General features: G+C 32.0%; 1 protein-coding gene across 1 annotated transcript in view; it reads right to left on the reverse strand.

Moving 5' to 3' along the window:
- Nucleotides 1-11,726, reverse strand: part of LOC132752390 (uncharacterized) — an 81,134-nt gene extending 69,408 nt beyond the window's left edge. Inside the window, exons 1-3 of the mRNA XM_060742710.1 lie at nucleotides 11,596-11,726; nucleotides 3,946-4,099; nucleotides 3,554-3,635 (exon numbers count right to left, since the gene is read on the reverse strand). Coding sequence (XP_060598693.1) covers nucleotides 3,554-3,635; nucleotides 3,946-4,098 — 235 coding nt within the window. The 5' untranslated portion in view covers nucleotide 4,099; nucleotides 11,596-11,726. The remainder of the gene's footprint in view (nucleotides 1-3,553; nucleotides 3,636-3,945; nucleotides 4,100-11,595) is intronic.
- Between the last annotated feature and the right edge of the window lie 198 nt (nucleotides 11,727-11,924).

Here is an 11,924-nt window from a genome sequence, read left to right on the forward strand (position 1 = left end):
GGCCTTAACCACTCGGCCACGGACGCCACTGTAAATGATTAAAATAGAACACAATATTAAATGCTCAAATGCATTTTTAACACTAGATATTGATATCAATGCAAAAAAATCTTATATGTATCGGTCCTTCCCTTTAGTTGAAAATAAATGAATTAAATACACTTATGTACAATTTCACGTTACAGATTTTGATATGTAGTATTTGAACAGGACCATGCATTTAAAAATCCGATAAATATAATATGAGCGATCAAAGTAACAAATATTTATATTCAAAACTAATATATCAAACATTTGGTATGGATGTTTTTGCAAGTAGAAATGATCAAATAGCATTTATACGCTATGTAACAAAAATATCAGGATTTACCTTTTGCTGAAACAACAAATTGTATTTCGTTTGTTTTAAAGATAAATGAAGCAAAAGCCATCCAATTACCTCCAAAAACGATAAATTGACCAATTAAAGAATCAATGAATAACGTATTAAAATATGTCATTAGGTTTTTTATTTTCTAAATCAAGTCATAAGACTAAGATATAAAACATAAGCTACCGACTTATAGTTCACTCCGCATCTTTTTTGTCGCTCCGTTTCATGTAAAACAAATACTGAAGCTTAGCAGAATGAGATGTTGCCAAAATCAACATAGATTTATTACAGCTGGATCATATTTGTTTGGTAAGACTGGGCAATATAACAAAACTCTGAAATGCAACAGTTGAAGAACTTGGCTTCCAAATTTCGGATGATATTACAGAGTTTCATTCGTTACCTGCTATGGACTACTGGTGGGAGCGTTTCATAACCTCAAGATAGAAAAATCTTACCCACAACATACTTAAACATAAATAGCCTCCGGGCTACAACGCTATTTAAGAAATGACAGAAACATTAATGTAAACTTTCTTAAATCTTGTGACCCCTTACTTCCTGGATTTAGAAACTTTCTTGATTCCAGAATGCGTCTGCTTTCTTACAAAGTTGTGGGAGTTGAAAATAAAGGGCTGATTTGAATATAATGATGAAGTTTTTTTGAAAGAGGCTGCAATTACGATGTAAAGTTGGAAAATAGAACAATTTCAAATCGTTCGGGCAGGATAATTCTATATTCAACACTTTATAACAAGAAATTCATTGACAAATATGTAATTAGCAGATCAAAACACTGCTCTTGGGTAGTTCAAGCTTATCAGAGAGAGAGAGAGAGAGAGAGAGAGAGAGAGAGAGAGAGAGAGAGAGAGAGAGAGAGAGAGAGAGAGTCATTACTTTTAATTTCAAATGAAAAATATTGAAAATCTTGCCGCGATCCAGTCAACAAATACAATGTACTCTTAAAGCAGGACTTCGATTCATCAGGACACGTACCACGCTATAAACAACGGGAAATGGTTTTATTTAAAAAGAAAGAGACATTGCTAACACTGTCCAGGGCAAGAAATCGGACGGACGGATTACTTGAAAAATTTGTTCCTGATATAATAAAAGTTGCAGTGGTGAAAAGGTATAGCAAAAAAATCAAATTTGAACTTTAGTTATTCTGGGAAATTCTTGCACTGTTCAGGTATGATGCATATTTGTTAATGATTTGAAATGTTCCAATAAAATCGCGTTTCTAGTTTATATTGATTCATTGCACTTCTTTGGGCAATTAGAGGTGACCATCTCCGTAAAAACAAACAAACAAAAAAAACCAAAACAAAAAAAAAACAACAAAAAAAACACCACCAACAACAACCAAAAGCAATAACAACAAAAACAACCAAACAAACAAACCGCTACAGTGACCACTCAATAGTTTCAGTGAAAATTTTTGTTGACCACAGATTCACAGAATGATTTTAATAGATATTGTGAACACTGTCGGAATATACAGATTAGTGGAGCAGAAATATTTTAAATCTCTGGGAAAAGCTTAGAAAAGGGACAGAGTGAACTATAAAAACAGAAAGAGTCCGGTAACGAAAACTCATAATCGGAACGCTGAACACGAGCAAAAACTGAAACAATGATGCCACATTTTACGTCATCGTAAGAACTATCAGTAAAGTTACTTCACTTCATGATGAAAACTTAGGCGTAATTTGCACACAGTTTAAATGAAATTTAAAGAACAATATACGACAGTTTCACTCCGAGAAGAAAAAAAACATGTTTGTTGATCTAGTTTAATTCCTATGTAAGTAACTGCATAGTAAAAATATACAGAAAAAAGAATTTAAACGACAGAAATAGCTTCAATAGTTAAGAAAGTGCTGCTATTGGGTGTATCAAGTGTATAATACATACTGTTTTGTGTTCCATTTCATTATTACCTTAAATACAGCTTTATTAGTACCTTAAATGCTTTTAATACAACTTCGATTCGTTCTATTGTTTCCCTGAATTGCTGTGCCTCCGTCACTTCTCCGTTCATGTCGTAACTGATATCTTTAGTTTTATATTCTGAACAAAAGCAATGTCATAGATATTAGACAAAACTATGTGTATTACCATATTATTCTTTGTATTCTCGAATTCTACTCAGTACTAATGAAAAATAAAAACGGAAAAGTGAACTTATTTAATTCCAGTGAATATATCAAAATGTAAACAAATGTACTATGAGAGTTTGGATGTTTTAATTTTGACCTTGGTTAATTTCATTTAACTTGTCTGAACAAGCTTTGTTGATGTTTGTCTGTAAAAAAGTTACGGATAGCGTGTAATAGCATGTGTGTGGCTTTTAACATGTGTATATAACCATTTAAAACATATCCCTGATACAAAGTAATTTTAAAACATATCCCTGATACAAAGTATTGTTCTTGATTATCTTAAGTAACCCCAGGTTGTTCCCTATAGAAAAAGTGGCACTCTCAAAAGAGGAATGAATAAATCTCAAGCTGTCAGTTCTTAGTGTTATCCTTAAGATTTATAAAAAAGTTGTGTATGATCGGGTTGGAGGATATTCTAGTAACAATGATCTTTGTATATGTTTCAGACTTGTTTTAGACGAGGTTTCTCAACTTATATTGCCTTGTTCCTTTTTTCGATACAATTAGGTCTGAAATGGACCATGCCAATCTTGTCGGTATGATCCTCTTGGAGCTTCTTAAGAAATTTACTACTGTAGACCGTAGTATACGTTGAATGGAGATGGAAGCTTAAGTTCTTTGACTCGAAATCTTAAAGCGGTTCAAGTATGTGTATCCAAGTACGGAACGACAGTTAAAGGTACTTTTTCGTGTTACTCATGACAGGTATTTCTTGTGATGTTTTAGAAAGCTCTGTCTTAGAATCTCTTGTAAATAATATGTCAGCTATTTTTAAAAATAAACGTTTGTTTTCTGCAAATGATCCTGAATTTTATGGTCTCTGGTTAAAATGAATTTTACTATAAATGTTAAACATGCTTTAAATTAAGAAATCTCAAAATGTTGGCTAAAGACAAGTTTAAAATGAGTTGTCATGATATTTTGGTAAAACCGATTAAATCATTTTATGTAACTATCTTGAAATAAAACTTTGTGTTTTACCACTAGTGCATGTTAAAATGAATTTGATCTTTACCTTCTAATATGTCCAGAAGGCTTTTTATCTCTGTTGTTTTGTCATTATTGTTCAGTTTATCTACATGCTGAGCTAATATTTCCTGTAAAAATAAAGCTTGATCTTTTTCAAAGAAAACATTTTTACCATTCTTTTACCAAACCTTATTTTTTCTTTCAGATGATTAATATGTTATTTTAAGAATGATATATAACGTAAGAATTATTTTAATAAACCCAATGTATGAAATTCCTCTGGGAATAAACCTATTACTTAATTATGCAATGATAAAAGTTTAAACACAAATACTCATATATAAATCATAGCCTTGTCATTATATAAAATCATGTTTATAATAGCAAATGTAGTTAAGTAAAAAAAATAGGCATACTTATTGTTAAATGGGAACTTACTCCAAGATCTCTCAGGCATTTATCTTTAATCTTCGCTTGCTCAAGTTTTTCGCCTTCTTGAATTTCCATTCTTTCTTTTTTCTTGCTTCTCCTTTTAGGGTCTCGTCTGTTAAAATTGGTCGTAGGACTGTCTTTTGAATCGCCAATACCCATTCTTAAAACAAGAAGCTTAAATTTACCAATGTTATGGGAACAGAATTAATGCATTTATTCTATCTTGCTTGATGACATTGAAACTTGCATTATTCTTAATTCCATCTTGCTTGATGACATTGGAACTTGCATTATGCTTGATTCCATCTTGCTTGATGACATTGGAACTTGCATTATGCTTAATTCCATCTTGCTACATGACATTAGAACTTGCATTATGATTGATTCCATCTTGCTTTATGATATTTAAACGTTGCATTATTCTGGATTCCATTTTTCATTATTTCATTCAAACATTTCATAGTGACCAATTCTTTCATTGAGTGATAACTATTAAACTGGAACAAGCCATGTGGAATACTAAAATGTTAACGTCTTATACCTTTATGTATAAGCTACCTTTCTTCAATGCTCTATACAAACTTTTTACGGTTTAGTTTTTTTTGTATTACTTTTATGTAGAAGTCATTTAAAATTGACTATTTTTTGTTCCCTGATGGATTTTGTTAAAATGTGACTTATTTGATTTACAGCTCGCATGGCGTGATTACTAATAGCTTTCGCTTATATCCATTATTCAGTGTTTATGCTTAATAAAGCTCGGTGTCTGAGGCTTTGTGGATTATGTTTGATCGTCTAGCGATTTGTGAACTGTTAAGGGGCGAGAAACTCTGTTATCGATATCAACGGATTTTTTTCCATGATTCGCCTATCATCGGAATTTTTTCCGTACATTGTATATATTACGGAATACCGTTAGGGCCATCGTGGTTATACGTTAAAATACAGAGGGCGACAATGCTATCAATACGTACCAAGCGCTTAATACATAAATTGCAGTGGAAAAGAATATAAATACAAGTAGTAAGGATTATGTAATATAATTTTATACATGTATATGTATACAGTCTCATAGAAAAAAATATGCTCGTAAACAGTTATTCAATGGGGCAGTTATACGTACAGTGGCGATTCAAGGCTTTGGCTTAAGGGCTTCACCTACCCCTAAAGATACGTTGATGAGCTGGGATAGAATATAATACGTTGTACGTTTCATGCAATAGTGGTTCATAGTGTACTCCCTTATCAAAACATATAATGCTGTCATCCAGTTGTTAAGCACCTGCCTAGGTACTGCGATTGCGAAGGTCTTTATCTAATGACTTGGACATTAAAAGCAAAACTTATTAATTTGGCCTTTTTTAACTTAATAGAATGTCTCAGAGTCACTAATAATGGCGAATAGGTATGTAACACATTAAAATATACATGTAAAATAAGGGAAGAAGGAAGTTGTTTATTTTTGTGACATGTGCATAGTCAATTACAAATGTTGGGCATATGTGTGTCTGATTATAGATCAGACATCCCGCACACACCACCACATTCACATACATTTGTGCTTCAGTAATATATTTTTATCACAGAAATTTATTGAAATCTATAAAATTCTTACTAAATATGTTTAATTTAAATAAAAACACATACACATAATGTGTAGGAATCTGCTTTCCTTATTACGGGTCAAGTAAAGTTGTGCCTGTCTTTAAAAGAAACTTCTATATATATTTTTGTAATAACACTATACATGAATATTCATACTGCCCACTTACAGTGTAAAGTATTTAAAGCACGATGTTTTGTGTGAAGCCAAATTATATTTATTTTTTATTTTACAAAAAAAAAAAAAATCAAGTTTGTACTGTACTTAGTCGTGGCCACGAGTTTACTAAGTGACATGTGTGTGTTTTTATTTATCTCGTGCGCACGAGATACTGTGTCGTGGCCACGAGTTACTAAGTCGTGGCCACGAGATTTAGTTAAGTCGTGGGAAACGAGATACTATATCGTAGCCACGAGATACTATGTCACGGCCACGAGTTACTATGTCGTTTAAGTCGTGGGGGAACGAGATAAACTAAGTCGTGCAGACGAGATAATTAAATAAGATTTACACCATGATTTTTTTAAACTTAGAAAATTTCTGTTTAAAGATTTACGTGCAACATTAATCTTTGAAAATACTGAAGTGTTCACTTTGAACTTAATACATGTTCTTAGAATCATAAGGCCATAAATCAGACATTAATTTTGACTAAGTTATAGCCCTTTGTTTGGGACAAATTCTATGATAGAATTGGTCATTTTGTACGTACAAAGGCCTGTTAACATTGTTTACTAGTATACCATAACTTGAGAGGGACTTAGTGCTTGGAAGGGACATTGCCCATGCGACAGTAGATATCCTATAAGGATGTTTGAGGTCACAGGTCAGATAAAACATGACACTTCATGTAAAATCCTTGTCTGATGAATGATTTAGAAAGAATTAAGCCGTAGTTTATATAACCTAAATAGATCAGTAGATGACACCTAATAATTTTTAGGCGATTTTGGTCAGAAATCAGGGTCACAATGACGCTAAATCTTTGACCAATCAATAACTTGTGTAAATGGCACTTTTACGGGCAAGTGAAGTAGGGGCATCATTGTTAGGAAAATTCATATAAATAGTGTAATTTGATTGATTATTCATCTCGTTCGCACGACTTAACTTTCTCGTGGCCACGTGGCCACGAGATAGTAACTTGTTCCAACGACATATTTATCTCGTGGCCACGACTTAGTAACTCGTTGCCACGACTAAGTTACCTTCGTTCCCACGACTTAATTTACCTCGTGGCCACGACTTAGTAACTCGTGGCCACAACATAGTATCTCGTTCCCACGACTTAATTATCTCGTGGCCACGACTTAGTAACCCGTGGCCACGACACAGTTTCTCGTGCGCACGAGATAAATAAAAACACACACATGTCACCTTTTGTGCCACCTTAAAGTTTGATAAAATTCAATTTCACTTATCACACACGCTCAAAAAGAAGTGTAAACAATTGTATAAGAGGTGAGTTGGCCACTTGTAGGATGAGTTATTAGAGACATATATATAACTTTTTTTCCACATGCTGGCGGAATCTTCAAAAAAACACGCACTTTTCGTCTCTCGTCGCATCGTGTTCTCTTGTTTTTCAGTAAATTTACATGTCAGTCTCCAACTAACACCTGTTCTGTATTCGCCCCTATATAAAGTGGACGCAACTTTGCCAAAATACGGGATCATCCGGAAAATAACGGGAATGTACCGACCAAAGCGACACCTGCTGTCATAATATGAAACAACAAATTATTGCAACTCGCATTATGCTTACTGCCAACTGCTTAGTGCGTACTGTCACATGCGACTATAATATCGTTATCGTTGTCATCTTCGTTGTTGATGCGCAGTGATCATGTATTTGCATTGTATTTGTAATCAGTGAATATATTTGAAGCATGTGAATGCTAAGACACATCAAATCAGCCAATTATTGATCAAAATGAATAGTTTAATTTGACATAATGTCGACAAATTAAGTGGCAGATTTATAGCAAATTAAAGATACAACTACCATGTTACATATAGTTGTAAAGAATGTTATCTTAAACACCAAACATAATACGTTGTCCTTAAAAAAAGATACAATTAAACATATAGCATATTAAAATATGTGAGTTTGATGGTTTAGTAGGGAACACACAAGGTTGCAATTACAAAATAAAAATATTTTGAAAATATTTTAACGATTGAAAAAGTTGAAGTCCCTTACTTCTTAACCAAGGTTATAGGTAAACTTGCAGTTGAAAAATACAAGTATCAGTATATATTTTCAAGATTAATTACAAAGGTAGTACTTATATATCTAAATATCTAATCAACTTAATTCCTAATCAGTTACAAATTATTTATCATTTAATGATTAACGTGTCGTTGCCCTGTCCTTTTTATGTTTGGGGTCCGCCTGGGCTCCTTGCCATTGGTTCTTGTTGCTGGGTCATATGGGGGTTGCGTTCATTGAACGCCGCCTTTCCTTGTTGATCTTGTTTATCATATTTTAACACAAGCCAGTGGACGAGGACAGTACTACTGTCGTTCATAAGCAGGATTTCAACACCCTAGCCTGAAGCATTTTAGATTTGGCTCTGTTGGACTTTCTTAATGCATGTATCTCTGTATAATTTTTTTGTTGCAAACAAGAGAGAATTACAAATATAATCCCGAAAGAGAGTCCAAAACGGCAAAATTTAAAATGTTGCATGCTCGGTTTGATTGAGCCTATTCATGGACGGTAGTGTCAAGTGCAAACTACCGCCCACGCCTCCTTGCTACGGGAAAACAATTGGAGGAACTAAACAAAATTGAATTGGAAAGGGTATCAGAGGTAACATGTACACTAGAAAAGGTGACATAAACATTATCTCAATGAATCACCCCAAGTATTTTAAACAAATACTCACAAAAAAGCATCGCAAAACAGTTAGTTACGAACTAACTGAATTAATTCATTTAAAATGCATTTTAATATGACCATTCAAATGTAAGCGCTGTAGTTGCCTCCATCAAAGACTACTAGAAACAAGCAATAATCAAAATATTGCAAACAGTACAAAAGTCCCTTATCTGTTGGAGCCCAACAAGAATTTTGTCAGCAACGTTCTGAAGAGTCATGACCATTCAATTATGCCATTGTGGAAAATGAATAATTTAATATTTTGAGTTCTTAGTTTGTTTGTATCAGTCATGTCTAATACGCTTTCATGCATAATAAGTGATTATGCATATACAACAGATCATGAAAAACTCAATTTTCTCTGGATGAATATATACAACCATTGTTTAAACTTTTTCTCTATTTAATTTAAATTTGTTGGAAAAGTTCAAAGTTTTTAAAAGTGAAATGAGGAAACAGACAGACAAGCCGACAGACAAAAGGCAAATCTTAAAACATCCTTGGTTGTACTAGTAACCAAAATACATTTATAACATTTTCAAAGCACAATTCTCTTGATAGCTCTTGAAATAAAGATGCTGGGCTTAAAAACTTTACCATACATGATGTGAGTGATATCAGAGAACATTTATCAAAGTCTTATATTTCAATTTTAGTGACAAAGAAGACAAGTGAAAAAAATTGTTAAATGAATTTCAAGTTCAAAATGAAAATTATTTTGGAAACACGGGGGCAGTAATTTTAAATGTAATCACATATGACACAAAATCATATTTAAAATATAAAAGAAAATCCCTGAAGAAAAGAAAGTTATGGAATAAATAAGGATCCGAAACTTTTAAAGTTTATTAATCGGTTATAATTCTGGAAACATAGGCGCTAGATTTATAAACCTTGCCATATCATTATGATGTGGAAATTAAGAATTTAAAAAGTCTGGGGATAATAATTTCTAGAAAAAAAACGTTCAAGGGGGACATCATCCTAGATATAGTCAAACTAAAGTATTGAATCTTCTTACACATGATGTGAGTAATGATAAGGATCACATATTTTAAGTTTGTGGCAGATACCTAAAGAAAAAAATTAGTTAAGGAAAAAAAAAACCACATTTATTTTCCCAAACATTCTTAGTTCAAGTATGATGGTTCTTATAAAAGGTGCTACAGATATGAACCTTGCCATCTATGATGTGGGCGATGATCAGAAACATATATTTGAATGTAGATCATAATTGTCAGTCGTAATCATTGACATTATCATTACCATTATCATCATCATTTGCCTCTTTTCGCCGATTCGGATACCATATTGGATAAGAGTCATTCACTATCTATTATCCTTTTCTACAAGAAGACTGGATAGTTGGCTTAGATATAATATTATGACTAAAATTGTGTTGAAATTGGTGGACAAAGTAGAAAAAAATAAACTTTTTTTAATTAGAATTCTGTGTTCAAGGGTATAAATTCTGGTAACTTGGGTGCTCAAATTGTGAACCTTGCCATATATGATAAATCATGATCTGAAACATATACTTGTACTTGAAATTTGAAGAAAACACCTAACGAAAAAAAAGACCTTGTAGTGAAAATGATTTAACTGCGTTAAAATGTTACTATGATCGCCGTTGCTGGGTTAGAAGGGCAGCTCAAATTAACTCCCTTTCTTCATACGTATTTCTATCCATATTTTCAGCTTCATTAGAAATATGTTCAGTATATATAGAGTTATCACTTATATTGCTAAATGAGTCATAATATCAGTCTATTTGTTGCCATAGCAACCCATTTTTCAAAAAAGGAATACAAAAAAAATATAAAAAGAAGAAAAATCGTGCATAATATCAAATCTGCTTTCTATTTTATTGTAAGCGGGGGGGACGGAGGGAAAAACCCAAATACCCACCGATTTAAAAGTTAGGGGGGCTTAAACTATTTTTTTTAAAAAGTATAGTTTCATTTTAAAATCATTTAACTTATTACAAAAAGAATTATTATGCTTTGACACTAAATTTAGGCTTTTATTCAAAAGGGATAGTAAAAAAATTGCCTTTTTAAAAAACTTTGAAATATAAAATAGATTTTTTGTAAGGGAATGGTGTACAAACAAATATTTCCTTTACAATGTAGAAATATGTTATACAATTCAAACTGAACCCTTACCTTAAGAAAGTGATTATCAACACTGTTGACATGACTATCACCTACTTGTCCTACCTTAACACGGTATTTTGTTATCATAAATCAAATATCTACCAGATAAAACTTGATCAATAAAATGTACAGACAATCGCTTTATCTTTTCCGCCGTCTATTATTTATTAAATCACGCGTTTTAAGGTACTTAATACGTTCAAAAGTATGATGAAACAAAAGATAATAAATGTCTTTCAAGGCAGTTTTTCAATACATTTTAAGCGATATTCATAGATAATGACGTTTGTGGATGATTATTAATTTTCAATATATTTAAATACCAAATAGAACAACATTATGACAAAACATGGCGCCTTTTTTCTACCGGTTCACTGACTATTTACACTTGGATGGGCATAATTCCACTTTCAGTTATTAAAATCAAGATTGTTTCGTACATTTAGCTGTCATCATATAACATGATATGAACAAAGAAAAGAAAAATTACGAGTTTAAGCAACCATCATCAGGCTTTTTGTATCTTATTACATTTAATATTTGACATGTATTTTTGCTTTACGAAATAATTGTTATCGATATTGGATTTGTTATCAAAAGTAAGATGGTTGTTTAAATGTAGAAATAAAGTAAAATCATCAGAACGTCAAATCCGAACTGTTGCTCACTCATTGTTATAAAAATAAAATTAGTCAAAAATATTTATGAATTTTGATCAAATAAATACAATACGCCCAAAGGATGATTAAGCGATTTGCATTTCACATTTTTTGACGAAAAGTTACGTTTATAGTGATGGTATATATGTTTATTTTTTCAGATATGTTTATAACACATTTGTATTATTAAAAATATTATTATATCTAACAGTCAAGTATTTATTAATTTACGCCGTATGCAATTCTGCTAGATGATTAAAAATAATGAAAATATATGGCGAAGAATTATAATGTTGTTTTCCTTAGAAAAAGGTAAATGTTCTAACGGAGTAAAATCGAAGTATAATTTCTTACTCTGTATATTTCCTATCTCCGCATTAGTCTATGTTTCATTCTCCCAACGCATCAGTGAACGTCCTCACACATGAACACTTACGTCAAACGATATTCTATACTGGTTTGTCACTGTCTGAAAAATATGTGCTACTAACTGTTTACTTAATAAAATGAATATTTTTTATGTCAATTTTTAAAAAAAAATATAGACATGCGTGTCATTGAATGGCTCTTAGATTTTATATACTGATACGAGTAGTAATCCAACGGTACTTCTTTGTTTTAATTAATATCTAAACAAATACTGTTCTATAAAGTATAAGATCCAAAATTAATGATTAGATTTA

This window comes from Ruditapes philippinarum, unplaced genomic scaffold (genome assembly GCF_026571515.1).
Source record: "Ruditapes philippinarum isolate M1 unplaced genomic scaffold, ASM2657151v2 ctg239_1_1_1_1, whole genome shotgun sequence".
NCBI lineage: Eukaryota > Metazoa > Mollusca > Bivalvia > Venerida > Veneridae > Ruditapes > Ruditapes philippinarum.